Source organism: Bos taurus, chromosome 5 (assembly GCF_002263795.3).
Source record: "Bos taurus isolate L1 Dominette 01449 registration number 42190680 breed Hereford chromosome 5, ARS-UCD2.0, whole genome shotgun sequence".
In the NCBI taxonomy this organism is placed as follows: domain Eukaryota; kingdom Metazoa; phylum Chordata; class Mammalia; order Artiodactyla; family Bovidae; genus Bos; species Bos taurus.
In genome coordinates, this window is record NC_037332.1 from 120,037,469 (window position 1) to 120,057,179 (window position 19,711).

The 19,711-nt window shown below is 47.6% G+C and overlaps 1 protein-coding gene across 8 annotated transcripts; it reads left to right on the plus strand.

Annotated features, from left to right (window-relative positions):
• Positions 1 to 18,729, plus strand: RABL2B (RAB, member of RAS oncogene family like 2B). 8 transcript variants are annotated; one of them, XM_005207518.5, is made up of 10 exons: positions 1 to 96; positions 1,938 to 2,095; positions 9,702 to 9,770; positions 12,825 to 12,854; positions 13,982 to 14,061; positions 14,616 to 14,695; positions 16,628 to 16,739; positions 17,078 to 17,175; positions 17,527 to 17,610; positions 17,791 to 18,729. In XM_005207518.5, the coding sequence occupies exons 2-10, from the start codon at positions 1,989 to 1,991 to the stop codon at positions 17,878 to 17,880; spliced, it is 750 nt and encodes a 249-aa protein (XP_005207575.1). In that variant the 5' UTR covers positions 1 to 96; positions 1,938 to 1,988; the 3' UTR covers positions 17,881 to 18,729. The 8 variants fall into 8 exon arrangements, with proteins under 8 accessions (XP_005207575.1, XP_005207574.1, XP_005207576.1 ...); XM_005207517.5 differs by lacking the exon at positions 1 to 96 and adding an exon at positions 246 to 293; XM_005207519.5 differs by lacking the exon at positions 1 to 96 and adding an exon at positions 246 to 293 and having other exon boundaries at positions 17,081 to 17,175.
• Positions 18,730 to 19,711: the final 982 nt, after the last annotated feature.

The window sequence follows — 19,711 nt, forward strand, 5'->3', positions numbered from 1 at the left end:
CCCCGCGCCTCAGGCCCACTTCCCTAGACTCCGGACTCCCACTTTCCACTCACTCCCCGAGACGTAAAGCCGCCTGGATCCTGGCTCAGTCCCCAGGTGAAGCCCACCCAGACTCTGGCAGTTGGAAACCCCAGGCCGGCCTGATCCGGATGCTGGTTCACCGGCGGTTCTCCGGCCCGGCATCGCACGAGCCAGCCTCCCGGGGTCCTTCAGGCCTTCGGCCGGGCAGCCCTCCTGAAGTCCTTGAGCGGTTGCGTAGCAGCTGCGGGGACGCGGGCAGAGCTGGACGCCAAGTGAGGGGCGGTGGGCCTTGGGCTGACTGTCGGGGTCCGATAGTGGAAGGAATCCGGGACGGGCGGGTTCCGAGGGCGGCTAGGGGCCCTGAGGGCGGCTGGCCGTGGGCGGACAGACCTGCGGCGCCGCTAGTCTCCAGTCCTCGCTCGGGAACAGCCGAGATGACGAAACGGCGCGAGTGGCGGCCTCGCCTGTGGGAAGCGCCCCTTCAAGGCCGTCCTCGGGCCCGCAGCTGGACGGAGGGCCTTGGGGGGAAAGAACGGGACAGTGATTCTGGCAACGGTGGGAGGAGGGAGGCGAGGGCAGCCCATTCTGGCCAAGAGGTTGAGGTGCTCGAAAACTACTTGAGTGAAAGAGAGCTTATCCAGTGGGTCGCGAGAATATCGACAAGCATTGAAGGTCTTCGAGAATAGGTTTGGCTGCGTTTGGCTCCAGCTGCAGGGTGGAGGTGGAAGGGGCAGCCCCTTATTATGCTTATTAAGCATCTGCCACTTCCCAGTCACTGCTCTTGAGGCTGAGGGTGCCTCGGTGAACAAGGCTGACTCCCTCCCTACCTGAGCAGAAGCAATAGCATTGCGGTCAGGGAAACTCAGGGGTCCTGTTGGTATTTTCCACCCTTGTGTGCACCTCTGTCATAGCTCTTGCCACAGTAGAGTTTTCCTTCGTGTCTTGTGCAAGATCTGCCGGTATTTAAGGCTGAGTAAGTGTGGGCGCTGCAGCTGCATTGTTGCATCGTTGAGCTCAGAGTGTGGACTGTGGCACAGTCTCAGTAATGTTTGTGAAGTTATTAATATATTTGGGCGTGATGACATGAGGATAGTGGAATAGAGCTAGAGATTATATTACACTTCGGTGCTGGCGTTGGGTGTCTGGTGATGTACAGACAAGGGATGCGAAGAGTGAGTTTGGGGTGGGCGGGGCTTAGGTTTCACAGGTCATTTTTGCCTGTGTGCAGTGGTTTGCTAGTCAAACCCTGGTAGGCAATTGCATACTTGAGTCTGGCACTGAGGGGCTCGCGGTCTCTGTGGAGATGCAGATTTGGCATCATCAGCATTTAGGAGATCCTTGAAACTAGTAGAGGTTGAAATAACCCTAGAGAAGAGGGCCTAGAAATGCCAGGTTTGGGAAAGGGAAAAACAGCTACTGATTTCAGTAGGATGGAAAATGAGGTGGAGGTGAGAAGCATGAGGTAGAGGATCCGGAAGAGACGTCTTTGGCTGTGTGGTCTGTCATTCGCGATGATAATTCAGGCCCACACAATGTCTCAAATTGATTATGTGATGTAAACGTTGATTTTTGCCCCTGCTTCACAAGTGAGCAAATGTTTGTACATAAAACTTGTGAAACTTCAACATGGTTTTAGAATAGTCTCTCCAGGTGGGAGTGGGAGTTGTGGTCCTGAGCATAGCTGTAGTAAACAGATGACGCAGGGTAAACCACTCTAAGAAGATCTTGTTGGGGACAAGATTACAGTGCCATGGTTCAGCAAGTGCTAGCCAGGTTGGTAGTGAATAGAACAGAATAGTGTTTCCTGGGGCTCCTCTCTCATCAGGTCATTGTCTCCCCTGTCCAGGAAGAGGAAGGGAATTTGGTTGAGGGGACTTCTCATCTCTTTACCAACAGCCTCTTCTTGATCTTTGCAGTGACAAGATCCCCCTCCCCTGAGCTGATGCCCTTTCTACAGCCAGGAGCCAATGGCTAGGGACAAAGCCAAACCCTGTGAGCTGGACCAGGAGAAATACGATGCTGATGACAATGTGAAAATCATCTGCCTGGGAGACAGCGCTGTGGGCAAGTCCAAGTATGTTGGAGGATTAGGGGAGCAAAGCCAGGCCCAGAACAGATCTGGGTTCTTAGAGGCAGAACCTGTGCCTCTGTTCCTCCAGAAGCACAGAGGAGCATGGTTTCTGTGGGTGTGGTGAGGGAGCCCAGGTGTGGGGGAACAAGGGAGCCTTCCATCAGCAGCTGTGTGTGTCTGGGGAGGAGGGCTGGAGAGGGCTGAGTCAGAACTGAGAGAGGTGAGCTTTACCCTCTCTGCCAGGTGAGTCCTGGCAGACTGCTGGAGCAGTTCTGGTGAGGTGAGAGTTGAGGTTTTCCTGTGTGTCGTCTGTGGGCTGAGAGATTTCAAGGTGCACACAGTGGGAACGGGGAGAGGAAAGTGTGAAAAGTGTGACTAGCATAACCAGCAGCAGGTTGAAGAAAGGTGGTGAGGAAATGTTCTTGGAAGAACTGACTGAGAAGAGTGGATAGAAATGATGACTGACTGTAACCAGCATAAAGGTTGGCTCGATCACATGCAGCGCCTCTGTGCACAGGTGGGACTCCCCTGAGACTCTGAGCGAGGCTCTGCAGTGCAGCAGTCTGTCTCCACAGGTGTGAGCCTGCTTGTCAGTTTCTGGGGCTGTGGGGCACACATCCATTTCCGCCCCTGACCAGATACCTTGTTTAGTCTTATATCCTGCGAGCCCCAGTTCCACCTTGTTTTCCACTTTTATCTGTTATTAACATATCTTTGGAATCAGGGAGCTGTGAATAATTCCCTAGGGGCTTTGCTGGTTGGCACAGTGGAAACTTAACTTTTCTCAACCTCAACGCTGTTTATTTTAAAAGATGCCCTGGGAAAAGCAAAACAGGAACTTGTAGCAGGAGTCCTAAACTTAAGCCTTCATCTCAATGCCCAGACTTTAGGTGGAGCAGGGCTGTCACTGTAAAATGCCTAGGAAGAAACTCAAACTAACGATTTTCTCATCACAGGGCTCTGGCTGGAACTCTCGGTGCTGTGTTGAATAGAAGTGGCAAAAGCAGGCATCCTCTTATTTCTCACTTTGAGGTGAAGCTTTTAGTCTCTCACAACTGAGTGTGGTGCTAACTCTGGGGTTTTCATCAGTTCAGTTCACTTCAGTCACTCAGTCATGTCTGACTTTTTGCGACCCTACGGACTGCAGCACGCCAGGCTTCCCTGTCCATCACCAACTCCTGGAGCTTGCTCAGACTCATGGCCATTGAGTTGGTGATGCCATCCAACCATCTCATCCTCTGTAGTCCCCTTATCCTCCTGCCTTCAATCTTTCCCAGCATCAGGGTCTTTTCCAGTGAGTCAGTTCTTTGCATCAGGTGGCCAAAGTATTGGAGTTTCAGCTTCAGCATCCATCCTTCCAGTGAATATTCAGGACTGATTTCCTTTAGGATGGACTGGTTTGATCTTCTTGTAGTCCAAGGGACTCTCAAGAGTCTTCTCCAACACCATAGTTCAAAATCACCAATTCTTCGGCGTTCAGCTTTCTTTATGGTCCAACTAGCTTTGACCAGATGGACCTTTGTCAGCAAAGTAATGTCTCTCTGGTTTTTAACATGCTGTCTAGATTGGTCATAGCTTTTCTTCCAAGGAGCAAGCATCTCTTAATTTCATGGCTGCAGTCACCATCTGCAGTGATTTTGGAGCCCCCCAAAATAAAGTATCTTACTGTTTCCACTGTTTCCCCATCTATTTGCCATGAAGTGATGGGACCAGATGCCATGAAGTGACGGGACCGGATGCCATGATCTTAGTTTTCTGAATATTGAGCTTTAAGCCAACATTTTCACTCTCCTCTTTCATTTTCATCAAGAGGCTCTTTAGTTCCTCTTCACTTTCTGCCATAAGTGTGGTGTCATCTGCAGATCTGAGGTTATTGATATTTCTTCAGGCAGTCTTGATTCCAGCTTGTGCTTCATCCAGCCCAGCATTTCGCATGACGTAATCTGCATAGAAGTTAGATAATCAGGGTGACAGTATACAGCCTTGACGTACTCCTTTCCCAATTTGGAACCAGTCTGTTGTTCCATGTCTGGTTCTAACTATTGCTACTTGACCTGCATACAGGTTTCTCAGGAGACAGATCAGGTGGTCTGGTATTCCCATCTCTTTCAGAGTTTTCCACAGTTTATAGTGATCCACACAGTCAGAGGCTTTGGCATAGTCAATAAAGCAGAAATAGATGTTTTTCTGGAACTCTTTTGCTTTTTCAGTGATCCAGTAGATATTGACAATTTGATCTCTGGTTCCTCTGCCTTTTCTAAATCCAACTTGGACATCTATAAGTTCACGGTTCATGTACTGTTGAAACCTGGCTTGGAGAATTTTGACCATTACTTTGCTAGCATATGAGATGAGTGCAGTCGTGCATTAGTGTGAACATTTTGGCATTGCTTCTCTTTGGGATTGGAATGAAAACTGACCTTTTCCAGTCCTGTGGCCACTGCTGAGTTTTCCAAATTTGCTTGCATATTGAGTGCAGCACTTTCACAGCAGCATCTTTCAGGATTTGAAATAGCTCACTGGAATTCCATCACCTCCGCTTGCTTTGTTTGTAGTGATGCTTCCTAAGGCCCATTGACATCACATTCCAGGATGTCTGGCTCTAGGTGAGTGATCACGCCATTGTGGTTATCTGGGTCGTGAAGATCTTTTTTGTGTAGTTCTTCTGTGTATTCTTGCCACCTCTTTTTAATATCTTCTGTTAGGTCCATACCAATTCTGTACTTTATTGTGCCCATCTTTGCATGAAATGTTCCCATGGTATCTCTAATTTTCTTGAAGGGATCTCTAGTCTTGCCCTTGGTTTCGTCTATTTCTTTGTATCGATCACTGAGGAACGCTTTCTTATCTCTCCTTGCTGTTCTTTAGAACTCTGTATTCAAATGGGCATATCCTTTTCTCCTTTGACTGTAGTTTCTCTTCTTTTCTCAGCTATTTGAAAGGCTTCGTCAGACAACCATTTGCCTTTCTGCATTTCTTTTTCTTGGGGATGGTCTTGATCACTGCCTTCTGTACGATGTCACGGACCATCAGATCTAATCCCTTGAATCTATTTGTCACTTCCACTGTATAATTGTAAGGGATTTGATTTACATCATACCTGAATGGTCTAGTGGTTTTCCCTACTTTCTTCAATTTAAGTCTGGATTTGACAATAAGGAGTTCATGATCTGAGCCACAGTCAGCTACTGTATAGAGCTTCTCCATTTTTGGCTGCAAAGAATATAATCAATCTGATTTCGATATGACCATCTGGTGATGTCCATGTGTAGAGTCATCTTTTGTGTTTTTGGAAGAGGGTGTTTCCTAGGACCAGTGTGTTTTCTTGGCAAAACTCTGTTAGCCTTTGCCCTGCTTCATTTGTACTCCAAGGTCAAACTTGCCTGTTACTCCAGGTATCTCTTGACTTCCTACTTTGGCATTCCAGTCCCCTATGATGAAAAAGACTTCTTTTTTTTGGTGTTAGTTCTAGAAGGACTTGTAGGTCTTCACAGAGCCATTCAACTTCAGCTTTTTTGGCATTACTGGTCAGGGCATAGACATGGATTACTGTGATAATGGTTTGCCTTGGAAACGAACAGAGATCTTTCTGTTGGTTTTGAGATTGCACCCAAGTACTGCATTTTGGACTTTTTTGTTGACTGTGATGGCTACGCCATTTCTTCTAAGGGATTTTGCCCACAGTAGTAGATATAATGGTCATCTGAGTTAAATTCGCCCATTCCAGTCCATTTTAGTTTGCTGATTCCTAGAATGTCTATGTTCGCTCTTGCCATCTCCTGTTTGGCCACTTCAGTTCACCTTGATTCATGGACCTAACATTCCAGGTTCCTGTGCAATATTGCTCTTTACAGCATTGGGGTTTTCATATGTGGCCTTTTATCCTAGAGGTGACTGCCTTCTCTTCTTAGTTTATAGAGTGTTTTTGTCATGATATGGTGTTTGGTTTTTGTCAGTTGCTTTGCTTGCATTTATTGAGATAAATATGTGGAATTTTCCCTTCATTCTATTTATATATGTTTGATTAATTTTCTTAAGTTGTACCACCTTTATATTGAGAATAAATCTCCCTTGGTGATGATATATAATCCCTTTAATATGGTTTGGTTTGCTAGTGGGTTGTGTTTTTTTGTGCTGTTCTGGGTCTTAGTTGCTGTGCATGGGCTTTCTCTGGTGCAGCGAGCAGGAGCTGCTCTAGTTGAGGTACACGGGCTTCTGCACGTGGCGGCTTCTCTTGTCACGTAGCATGGGTGCTGGGAGCGAGCTCCGCCCATGGCAAAGGTCATGAGGAAGGAGGCTTGGCATATGCAAAGGCGGGATCGAGCCTCAGGAGTTCCCCTGGAAATTCTCGAGCATCTACCCCCCAAACCAGAGTCTGCCTACTTTCTGCTTTGTGCTTTCACTTACACCTGTGACTTTACGGGGGGCTGTCCCCCACTACCTCTCTCTGAAAAAAGAGTTAGCTTACAGCTCCAGTTAATAATTCCTGGATGTGACAGTGTTTCAACCTACAAACTCCTTTGGAAGTCCTCTAGCCTGCCTGAATAGGTTTTTCCGGCCACATGTGATTGCTCAGAGCCTCCCAACTGTGAGAGGCATGAGATGTTCTAAACTGTCTAAATACAGATTCCTTTGAGCAGTTAAAAGATTGATTAGAAATTGTATTGGTGAAGGGATTTTCACTTGTTGGGCCAATGTTTGCTGCTAAGTTTCCATATCCCTTACCTGCTGTGTCCCTGGCAGTGTATTGATTAATATAATTGGTGTAAGTAGTAGCTTTAATGTTTGTAACCTGGGACCCTTGAGTTAATTCTTTTTCTTGTTATAGCCCACCACACCTTTGCTCTGTAGGAATGCAACTTTATCTAATGCTTTTGGAGGGTGGCTCCTGACCAATCTCCTTTAGAGAAAAAAAAGTTTTCTGAAGAAAGGGTCTTAAAATGTTAACAGGCCTCCGGGCCAGAAGATGATGCAAATCACCTAAGCTGTTGCATATGATAAGTTTGCAGGAAGAAAGCCTGGCTTGCTGCATGACTCTACCCCTTCCCCCATTATCCTCTATGCATAACTTAAGATATAAAAACTACTTTGGAAAATAAAGTGCGGGCCTTGTTCGCGGAAACTTGGTCTCCCCATGTCGTTCTTTCTCTCACCTTCTGGCTGAATTATTCAGCCTCTTTTCTCCACTGAATTTCCTCACTGAGCTATCCTTATTTCAGCCTCTTTTCTTCACTGAATTTTCCTACTGAGCTATCCTTATTCTATTACTCTTTATATCCTTAATTAACGTTTAATTAAACAATTGTTTCCTGATCCTCGCCGATGCCATCCCCGCTTCGAATTCCCTGGATCCACCGGGCATGGGGTCTAGAATGCAGGCTCATTGTGGTGCATGGCTTAGTTGTCCCACAGCACGTGGAGTCTTCCCGGACCAGGGATCAAACCTGTGTTCTCTGCATTGGCAGGTGGGTTCTGAACCACTGGACCACCAGGGAAGTCTGCTAGTGGATTTTGGGGGGATTTTTACAACTAAAGTCATGAGAAATATTGGCCTGTAGTTTTCTTTTCTAATAGTGTCATCTGGTCTTGGAATCAGGGTACCACTGGCCTCATAGAAAGAATTATAAAGTGTTCCCTCCTCAGTTTTGGGGAAAAGTTTGAGAAGAACTGGTGTTTGTTCATGAAATGGTTGGTAGAATTCACTAGGGAAGTAATTCAGTCCCGGACCTTTAGTTACAGGGAGTGTTTGAATGCTGATGTACTCTCCTTACTTGGTATAGGTCTACTCAGATTTTCTGTTGCATTTTGAACCTGGTAGTTTGTGTGTTTCTTGGAATTTGTGCACTTCCTCTAGGTTATCCAGCTTATTGGTATGCAGCAGTTCATGGTGTTCACTTGTAATTTTTTTGTTTCTATGAGACTGATGTTACTCTCCCAGCTTTCAGTTCTGGTTTTGATCATTTCTGTCCTCTCTCTTTTCTTGGTCTACCTAAAGGTTTGTTGATGTTGTTGATCTCTTCAAAGAACTAATTTCTGGTTACACTGATACTCTTGTCTTTCTCTTCAGTCTTCTGCGAATCTCCACTCTAATCTGTATGCTTTCTTTCCTTCTGCTAGCTTTGTGTTTAGCTTGGTCTTTCATATCTACTGCCTTTAAACGTACAGTTATGTTGTTGACTTAATTTGCACTGTTTGTGAATTTTCTGGTTTTCTTTCTGCTATTCTAGTTGCATTCCATTTTATTTGTAAAGATACTTTGTATAATCTCAGTCTTTTTATTGACACTTTTGTGGCCTAAGCTGAGTTCCCTTGAGAAGAATGTGTGTTCTCCTGTTGTTAGATGGAGTGTTCTGTATGCGTTGTATGCGTTTGTTGGGTCTGCTTGGTTTATAGTGTAGTTCAAGTCCTCTGTTTCATTGTTCTGTTCATTATGAAAGTGGGATGTTGGAATCTTAACGTGTTACTGTTCAACTGTTTATTTCTTCCTTTAGTTGTGTCAGTGTTGACTTCGTATATTTTGGAACAACTTTGTTGTTCTTTACATATATGTTTATAACTTTTCTATTTTCTTGACAGATTGAACTTTTCATTGGTATATAATGTCCTTCATCTCTCGTAACATTTGTCACTTAAAAGTGTGTTTTGTCTGGCTGAAGTATAGCCATCCCAATTCTCTCTTGAATACTGTTTGCATGGAATATCTTTTATCATCCTTTTGTTTTTCAGCCTCTTTTTGACCTTGTATCTAAAGCAAGTGTCTTACAGTTAGCACATACTTGGTACATATTTTTAAATATACTCTGCCAGTCTCTCACTTTTAATTGGAGAGTTTTATCTATTCCCATTTACAACGACAGTAATTAAAGTTATTACTGATAAAGAAGAATTTACTTCTGCCATTTAACTATTTGTTTTTTATGTCTCCTGTTTTATTTCTCAGTTACTCCATTACACTTTTTTTTAAGTTGATTTTTGGTAGTATACTGTTTTGAGTCTCTTTCTTTCATATATAATTTTTTAAATTTTGTATTAATAGTTACCTTGAAGATTATAATTAATATCTAACATTTATAACAGCATATTTGAATATCAATTTAACTATAATACCATACAAACACTCTGTCCCTTCCCTTTATATTGTTTTGTCACATATGACATCTTTATACATTAATTGTTCATTAACATAGATTTATAACTATAATTTTATGTATTTGTCTTTTAAATCTTATAGGAGAAAAAAGGGGAGTTATAAACCGAGAGTATGAGAGAGCTGTTTTTATATTTGCCTCTGTGGCTGCCTTTACTGAAGACCTTTATTTCTTTATGTGGCTTCAAATTACTGTTTAATCCTTTCATTTCAACCTGGAGGGCTCATTGTACTGTTTCTTCTAGGACAGATTTACTGCTTATGAGCCACGTCAACTTATATTTATCTGGGAGTTGTCCCAATTTTGTCTTCATTCTGGAAGGATAGTTTGCTGTGCATAGAATTCTTTGTTGACAGTTTTTTTCCCCCTCGGGACTTCAGTTATGTTTCCACTGCCTTCTGATCTCAATGGCATCTGATGAGAAATTGGCTGTTTATTTTATTGAGGATTTTGTCTTTCAGTTCCTACAATTTGCCTGTGATGTGGAACAGTGTGAGTTTATCCTGCCTGGAGTTTGTTCAGCTTCCCAGGTGTGTGTATTCATGTCTTGCATCAGGTTTGGGAAGTTTTTAGCCATTATTACTTCAAATAACCTCTCTGCCGCCTCCTGTCTTCTATCTGTGATGCCTGTGTCAGGATGATTAATGCTGTCTGTGGATCCTTAGGCACTGGTCATTTTCACTTGCTTTTCTTTCTGCTTCTCAGACTAGATGATTTTGGTGCCTTAACTTCAAGTTTGCTGAAGATAAACTGTTTTTTGCTTTCTCAAGTGGTGTTGAAACCCTCTAGTGAGTTTTTCACCTAAATTATTGTACTTTTCAGTTCCAGAATATCTGTTTCTTTTCATATTTCCTGTCTCTTTATTAATACTCTCATTCTGTTTATGTGTTGCTTTCTAATTTCCTTTAGTTCATTGTCCATGGTTTCCCTTAGCTTTTTGAGCATATTTAAGATAATTGATCTAACATCTTTGACTAGTCAAGTATCTGGATTTCTTCAGGTATTATTTCTGTCAAATTCTTTTTTATCATGTGAATAGGCTATACCTTCCTGTTTGTATGCTTTGTAATTTTCTGGTTTAGAATTAGACATTCTGAGTATTTTACTCTGAAGACTTTGTTTGTGTTAGTCACTCAGTCATGTCCAACTCTTTGCAACCCCATGGACTGTAGCCCTCCAGGCTCTTCTGTCTGTGGGATTCTCCAGGCAAGAATACTGGAGTGGGTTGCCATTTCCTTCTCCAGTGGTGACTTTGGAACTCAGATATTCCCATTCCTTGGATATGGCTGATTTCTGCTTGTTTAGGGCTGGAGTGTCTACTTGTAACTTTTCCATACTTTTTACAAAGTGTTTATTCTTTCTTGTGTGTGGTCATTGATATTTCTATTCCATTATCTGTGGTCAGACAGTGACCTGATAAAAATTTCCTTAAATATTTGGCTCCAAAATGGAAAAGATAAAACGGGATAGTCCTATCCTGTTAAATTTCCAGTAGTTGCAGGGGAAGCCTCTGAAGCCTGAGAGAGCTCAGACCTGGCTCCTTGGGGATCTACCAGCTGATCACAACACGCAAGACAGACTTTCTGAGGACAGCGTCTCCACTGCTAGCCAGACACGCGGAGCACCAGTCACTGCACGGCTTCGGTGGGCCTGCGGGGTGTGGAGCTGCTGCTGGTCTGTGCGTGGTCTTCTGCACAAGGCCAGCGCTCTCCTTTCATCCCGCACGCTCCTGGCTGTTGAGTCCAGTCAGATACCAGAGCTCTGAAATGGTTGATTCTGGTCATTTTTCCAGTTACCAGTTGAGGGAGTGACGCCTTGAACTTCCTACCCCACCGCTTTGTGTAGTGTCCTCCAGGTTCATTTTCTTCCTGCACAGGTATTCAGTTGTCTCCACACCGTTTACTGGTAAAGCTCCCCTCTGTGTGTGTGCGTGTGCTCAGTCGTCATGTCCGACTCTGCAACTCCATGGCCTGTAGCTCACCAGGCTCTTCTGTCCGTGGAATTATCCAGACAGGAACACTGGAGTGGGTTGCCATTTCCTTCTCCAAAAACAATCCTTCGACCCGCTGAATTGCAGTAATGCTTTTGTTCTAAATCCGTTGACCATGCACATGGCTGTACATATTTTAAGAGTGTGTTTGTTGTCTGTCTGTCTTCCCCAGTAGAATGTAAGCTTCACAAAGACAGGAATTTCCATCTGTTTTGTTCAGTGTTATATCCTGGTGCCTAGCCTAGCATCCAGCATATGGCAGGCACTCAGTAATATTTTTTTACTTTTTTGTACTAAACTGTATCTGTCAGTTCTGTTGAAGAGCAGTTATGAAAAATTATCATTTTTATGATATTAGATACAGTACTGCAGAGAATATTTTATGCCTATCATCTTGGGCACAAATTCTATTTAGAGCTGGGGTGAAACTGCCCAGTTTTAGCATTAGGTCAAATTTTGAGTTATCCCGTTTTCTCTCCAAAGTAGTATGATAGATTCTCACTCCTACTGCACAGTATAGGAATTTCTGTTGCTTCACGAAGTCCCTAACTTTGTGACTGTCATGTGACTTTTTCAATTTTGTTACTCTAATGGATGAGTGTGCTACTTCATCTTATTTAATTTGCATAAAATCATTAAAAGATGGAGCATCTTTTCATCTGTTTGTTAGCTGTTCATCTGAGTTGCCTATTCATATTCTCAGGACCAGGTTGTATGTGTGTTCTCTTAGGTATCAGAGCTGTTCATGATTTCTGTATACTGATTCTTCGTCAGTGGTTGGCATTGCACGTGTCTTCTCCCAGTCTGTGAGGGGATTTGTTTGTTTGTTTTTTCTTTAACTTTTCATTTTGAAATAACAGATTTACAGTATGTTGCAAAGAGAATACAGAGAGGGCCTGTGTGTCCTTTACCTACTGTCTCCATTGGTTAGCTCTTAAATAACCAGAGTACAAGATCAAGTGCAGGAAATCAGCATTTGTTCAATGCCTGTGTATAATTCCGTGTCATTTCATCACATGTAGATCTGTGTAGCATCACTGGAGTCGAGATACCCAGCTATGCCAGCACAGTGGAGGCCGCGGCTGCGCGTGTAGCCGCACCCACCCCACTTCACCCTCTACTAGCCCCGCCTGCCTCCACTAACATACTCCATCTCTGTAGTGACCCCATCTTGGCAACATTGTGTAAAAGGAGTTGGCCTTTTTCACTCAGCGTAATACCCTTATGATCCATTTAAATTGGGTTGGGGTAGATCAGTAATTTGTTCCTTTTCATTGCTGGGTGGTCGTCCCTGGTGTAGATGTACCACCATTTGTTTATTCCCTAAACTGCGGTCCCTGCTCACAGGAAAAGCACCTGTGGGTGCTGGTCAGTGTTACAGCCAAAGGGTGTCAAGAACTTAGCCCCAGTCAGGAAGAGGGTGGATGGGTGGTCCCTGGGCATTGTCCTTGAAAGGGAGCTTGTAGCTGAGGAAGGAACTGGGGGGAGCCACAGCTGGCTTCCAAGGGTCCCACCCCTGGGTGGTGCAGCAGTGCGAGGAGGAGGCAGGAGTGCTGAGGGATGCGGCTGACCACCTTGCACGTTCTCCCTACAGACTCATGGAGAGGTTCCTCATGGATGGATTGTATCCTTCAAGTTTGCAATGCTCCCATGCCAACTCAGCCCCCTACGCCCCTGCCCCTGCTTTGCTCTAGGGGTCCAGGGAGGGGCAGGTGAGCGAGTGCAGACGTTCATTCATGCTGGTCTCTCACCAGCTGACCTACATGGCGTGCTGCAGTATACTCTGAAGTTCACTTACATCTGGATTTGCTTTATATCAGGAAGGCAGTGCAATGGCTAACCGTACCTCGTCCGATGCCTGCACTGACACCCCACCTCCTCCTCAGTAGCTCTGGCAGTGGCTAAGTCACTTGACATTTCTGACCTCAGAGCTTGAGCTCTCTACAATTTAAAAATTCTCTGGTGTGAATCAACTTTCTGAAGAAGGATCTGCCAGCCCCACCCTCCTTTCCTGAACTGTCGTTACTATGCACGTTTGGAATGAGACAACTGAGATGATGTGTAAAAATCGTCCCAAGCGAGTCCATTGAGAACCATGGGTAAGAAGAGCCCTGGCGCCCCCTCCTCCCTGCCCCGGGCCTCAGCCTCCCAAGGCAGAGTCCAAGTGTATCTTACTTCACCTTCTCCTGAGTTCTGTATGCTCACCCACCTGTGTTGTCCCAACTCTGATGGTTAAACCACACAGCTTCTTGCAACTTCAGAAAGTCGTGTTCCCCATGCTTTCTGATAGGGTTTCATACACAGACAAACTGCCGCTCATCAGCAGCTTGTCAGCTGGCTTAAGGAGGGGGCTTGTGTCCCCTGGAGCTGCTGTGTTGCTTCTTAAGGCTGGGTTTGCTCTCTGCCTGCAAGAGCCCCATCCATAGTGAGCTGGGGCATCCACAGTGGCATTTGCCAACTACGTGATGCCGCTTCGGACAGCTGCTCTGTAAGAGTCCATTGCGTGTATTCCCATGTACTCAGGTGGCCAGGACACAATCCCAGCCTCTCCTGCCCCTCACTTTTCATGGAGATTGTGCCTGTGATGTTTGAGGTTGAGGTTGGTCCTCTGTCTGCAACACTCACTCAATTTAAAATCTGAATAACTTTCTAAAAAAGGAGAGCGAGCCTCCATTCCGTCACACCAGCAACCACCCCTAGCACCTTTCTTGCGTCTCTTTTTATTCATTGTTTTCCTTAACCTAAATGCAGTCAGCCCCAGCAGCTGTCCACATACGCCTTGACCCTGTACAAGCACACGGCCACGGTAGACGGCAAGACCGTCCTTGTGGGTGAGCAGTGCAGCGCTGAGCCGCCCCAGCTCTCCAGAGGGAGAGTCGGGAGGGGAGAGTCAGGCGGCGGAACCGAGGGCCTAGGCTCAGATGAGGGGCGGGAGGCGCAAGGGGAGGCGGAAAGAAGCACACAGGTTCTCCTCAGTTCTCTTCAGTCAGGAAAATAACAGGTGTTGCCTGAGTGTTGTCTTCCACAAAGGTTTGGCTTTTGGTGGGATTACAGCCTTTCCCTTGGCCAGGCCACACATCTGGCCTCTGTGCTGAGCACTCATGGGAATTGGGTTTAGTTTTGACCTTGGAGGGCCCTGTGTCTTACTGGGTGGGGGAGGGCGGGCTCTGAGCCTGCCCCTCATGGGGTCTCCTGTCTGCGTTCTCCTTCTTCCTGGCCCCCGCCTCCCTCGGCCGCCCGGATGCACCGCTGAGCGCATCACATGCGGACTACACACCTGTGAGCGGAGCGCTCGCCCGCCCTCCCCGCCACCGCGGAGATGCTCCGTGTTCGGGCCCTGCGCCTCTCCACCCCCTCGGGCAGTCAGAGCTATGTTCTGTTGCAGACTTTTGGGACACAGCAGGCCAAGAGCGGTTCCAGAGCATGCACGCCTCCTACTACCACAAGGCCCACGCCTGCATCATGGTATGCAGCCTGCTGGGAGGCAGAGGCGTGGGCAGGCCTGGCTGAGGGGTGAAGGGGTGAGGGAGGCGCGGGCAGGCCTGGCTGAGGGGTGAAGGGGTGAGGGAGGCGCGGGCAGGCCTGGCTGAGGGGTGAAGGGATGAGGGAGGCACGGGCAGGCCTGGATGAGGGGTGAAGGGATGAGGGCCTGAGCCCTCCTCACCAGGGCTGGGTTTCGGGGGAAGGATCAGGGCAGGCTTCAGACTGCAGAGGTTCTGGGTGAGAGCCTGCCTGGGCCAGCGTCTCGTCAGGGGTGAGGGTGAAGGGGTGTGTGGAGGCCCTTCCACCAGGAGGAGCAGGTTCAGGGCTTCATGATGGGCAGCTCCCTGCCCGGCAGTTGTCTCAGTCAGACAGCCGCTCCGGGGCCCCTGTCCTGCCCTTGTGCTTAGGGTACAAAGTCTCTTCACTTTTTCAAGAATTTAATGCTAATACCTATACAGGGGGCCTTCCCTGGTGGCTCAGTGGTAGTGCAAGAGACGCAGGCTTGATCCCTGGGTCGGAAAGGTTCCCTGGAGAAGGAAATGGCAACCTAATCCAGTGTTTTTGCTTGGGAAGTCCTATGGACAGAGGCTCCTGGTGGGCTACAGTCCATGGGGCGGCAAAGGAGTCAGACATGATTTCCTGACTAAACAGCAATGGGCTGTGCAGGGACAGAAGGAGAGGAGCGGGCGGGGGAGGTGGCCGGGGTGGGCTGGGGCCCGCAGGCGTGGCCTCTGGCCTGGGACGCGCGCCTGTCAGCCCCGTGGCCCTCTTCTGTCCTGCCAGCCTGCCTGCGTGCCTGTGTCTGCCCGTGCCTCTCACAGCCCCAACTTGCTGGGGGGGGCCTTGGCCACGTGGGGACCTGATCGCCCTGGAGGGAGGTGGGGTTCTGCAAAGGCTGTGCTGCTCCGCCTAACCAGCGCCTCCTCAGCTCAAAACAAGGAAAGGAGGCTCAGGAAACTCGACCGGGGCCAAAGCTCTGACGGCGATGATGGCAGGAGTGAAGCTGATCCCCAAGGTTTCACGACAAGCATATTTTAGAAGACGGCTTTTTTGGGAATTCAATAAAACATGGTCATTTATTGAAGTTGGGCCTGGGGGTGCCACATGAGAGCCTCTCAGCAGGCCTGCTGCTGCCTCAGGCAGCCAGCTGCTGGCTGGAGCCCGCCGCTCTGCGGGGGGAGCCCTGGCCCCAGGCACGGCTGCTCCCAAGAAGTAAGACCTGCTGCCCCAGCAGGGTACAGGGCTGTCTCTCTCTCGACCCACGGCTGTGCTGGGGCAGTTTGGACCTGCGAGTCCGTTCTGGGAGATGGCTTGGTGGCAAGCAGCTGACCTTTTGGGGAGCTCCTCTGAGGAGCTGGAAGGATCCTTGTAGCGGCCACTTGAAGCATCTTAGGACTTCTGGCCTGCTCGCCCTTAGAGCTAGTCAGTGTTCATGCTTCTTGCTGGTAATTTTAAATAAGTAAACAGTATAAATTATAAACAGTTCATAAAATGGTAAGCTGAAAAATAATAAAAGTTACTTCGTAAAAGTTTAAAATATAAAATTAAAAGTTTATAATTAAAGGTAAAACAGCTGAAAGGGTACTCTGCAGACATTGAAGACGATCGTAAAGGGGCTTTAAAGACAGGTAGGCAGTGATTAGACTAAGAAAACAAAAAACGTTCACTATTCACAGACTTATCAATGGTACAATAAGTAAAATGGTACCCGTGGTTAAAATAGGGAAGTCAGGTGGCAGAATGAAGGCTCTTGAGGGATTCTCTGAGAAGCGTGGGCAAGGCTTGTGGTGAGAGGGGCTGCGTGCGGAGCAGCCTGTGGGCTGAGCTCCCAGGCCCGTCTTGCTGGCTCGTGCCTGTCGCCTGGGGGATATGCAGACGGCGACGCGCCTGGGCTTCTTTCCTCTGCTGATTCAGGTGTTCGATGTGCAGAGGAAAATCACGTACAGGAACCTCAGCACCTGGTATGCAGAGCTGCGGGAGTTCAGGCCGGAGATTCCGTGCATTGTGGTGGCCAATAAGATCGATGGTGAGGCCACCCCTACACCTGGGTGCCAGCAATTCGTGGGGGAACCCACCACCACACGTTTCGTCGTCCTTTCCTGGGCCATCAAACCACCAGTGATCTGTTCCTCCCAAAATAGATCCCTTGGCTGCCTGCCATCACTCCCCTTCCAGTAATATCCACGTGAGCCAACCTGCCTCCTTGAGACACAGGTCCCAGTTGAATGAGCTCTTTATATGACATGTCTGCTGAGTGTCCCTGCTTGTCCCACTTCCTGGAATGGGGACCTCCAGTGACCCACCCTTCAAGACTCCCTCCTTTTCCCTTGGTAGACAGGCCAATGTCCTACCTTCTCTCTACAGCAGACATGAAGATGACCCAAAAAAGTTTCAATTTTGCCAGGAAGTTCTCCTTGCCCCTGTACTTTGTCTCAGCTGCTGATGGTACCAACGTTGTGAAGGTAACAGGAGACTGCAGAGACGGTCTGGTGAGGTGGGGAAGGCCTGATGTTTCCGGGGATGTGGTGGAGAGAAGGGCTGGCTGCAGGGCTGTTGGTGAGGATGGCATTGCTGGGGGCCCAGGTAGTGACAGGAAGGGGTCGTTGTGAGTGTCGACAGAAGGGGAGGTGATGGTTTGGGTCTGGTGAAGAAAAGGCATATTGACCAGCACGGGGTCAGGGGACGGGGAAAAGGTGCTGACCTCAGGGTGGAGTGTCGTGTGGACGCATGATGATGATGGGCCAGTGGGTGCAGGGCAGGCAGAGCCCCGGCCAGTGGTGCCCAAAGCCTCGTTTCCCCTCCCACTGCCCCAGCTCTTCAGTGATGCGATCCGACTAGCTGTGTCTTACAAACAGAACTCCCGGGACTTCATGGATGAGGTGTTGCAGGAGCTCGAGGTAGGTCCGGCGCAAATGTCAGGTGGCATCGAGAGAACGGCCTCTCTCCGTAAGGGTGCAGAGCTAGCCCCGCAGACCTGGCTTGGCAGGCAGCACATGCTCGTGGGCGTGGCCCCTGGAGGTGTCAGAGCCTCACCTGGGCACACGCAAGGCCAGGCCTCACCCGCCGCTTGTTCACAGAACATCGACTTGAAGCGGGAGGAGGAGGAGGAGGAGGAGATGCTGGACAAGGAGCAGCCGGGCCGCCAGCAGAGCCCGTCTCCCTCGTGAGCACAGGAGGACTCTCCACGGCCCACCTCCCTCGGCAGCGCTTCAGCTCTCAGGGGAGGCACTCTCCCAGGCCGTCCCTGCCACACCGCCTACAAACTCAGCTGCCCCATTGGCACCCCCACCCTGACTTCCGTGCCCCGGGAAAGCTGACCCTTCAGTACATGCCAGTAACAGGCGTAAGGCCCATAGCAGACCCTGAAGCCAAATGAGGGACGGACCCTACAGGGCATATGGGGCAGTTAAGAGAATGGGAATATTCTCTGTGTCTCATCAAGGATATTTAGGGGTCTCCCCCGCCCCCTCCCCGAGAGCTGATGTCAGGGCCTATTCATTGCCTTTCCACCAAGAGGACGATTTCTAATTCCTGACTTTTCTCCTGTTTAGGCTCCCAACTAAACCAGTCATTTTAAGAATGATTTTGAGCAGAGAGCTGTTTGTTCCTTAAGTTTTTCTAGAGCTCTTCTGGATACGGCCAGTACTTTGATGAACAGCGAGGCCAAGATCACAGGCCCAAGTTTGCTGTTAACATCAAGAAAAAGCAGGTGACTGGTCTGGCCGCAGACTAATACACAGACATCACTGCTGTGAGCATCACGGTCAGTACAGCCACACACAAGGCATGCATGATAAGCAATTGACTTTAGGAAGCTTCTTTTAAAATCCGTATTTCATTTTTCTGGGGACTGATGTGGGCTCTGAGCCTCCTTGGGTGGCGAGGGCTGCTGAGAACCGACCTGCCACCTTTTCCATTTATCTCCAGGGCTTGTCGCTCACTAGAATGCTTTTATGATCATCTTGTACATCATTTCCATTAAAATTTTTTTTACAATAAAGATTGAATTACATAAACACTGAGTTGATGTGCCTGCTTTGTGGGTATGGATTTTTTTTTTTTTTTTTTTAAGCAAAAAGTCACAAAAGAATGGGTGGACCAACAGCTGCGTTAAATGGGGGGAGATGGCCGTGATTGTCAAGCAGGGGTGACCAGGTTAACTTCGCTTATTGTCACAGAGATCATTTCAGTGGAATTTAGGGTTTTAAAAAATAGGTATTTGTCTGGGAATCAAGAACAAACATTTTTACCCTTTAAATTATTGATGCTTACAGTTTCAATTTAAGAAATGTAACCTGAATTCAGTGTTACCCTGGTGAGATAGGCTTTTAAAAACAAGAGCAACAACAAAAAACCTTTATTATAAATGAATAATGTGTTTAGAAAATAATTGCTTCGTTGAGATATGATTCAAATACCATAAAAGTCACCATGAGTATTGGGCTTGCATAGCCATTTTGCATCGGTTCTCATAGAAGCAAAGCCCAGAAGACAACACATCTTGGTTAGCTGAGTTACTGGGGCCATTCTCTGTCTCTGCTAGGGGCCGGCTTCAGCCTGCCTCTCCCTAAGGGAGCTCTGGAGGGCAGACGGTCCCGCATGGGTGATCCCACTTTGAGACCAGGAGGATTTTTGTGCCACTTAGCAAAGCGTGTGAAGAGGAAGATGTGGAAGGGATGACGTGTAGTGTCTAGCTCACAGTGGCTCCGGCTTTAGCAAGGGCAGGTCTCTGGGGAAAAGGCAGCTATGAGTTCAGCACTCAAAGCAGGTAGGGGAAAAGTGTTCAGGTGGGGTGTCAGCAACATCCATGGCCACATAGCCCTACATTGCTCAGATCCACCTGCTTCTGAAAGGTCATTTCATTATGGCACACAGGAACACCACCCTTGAATCTTCTTTAATATGTTCCTGAGGTGAAACTTAGATAACAAAGTTATCCATGGTAAAGTACACAAGGCTGTGCCCTTTAGAACAGTTACATTGATGGGCAACCGCCAC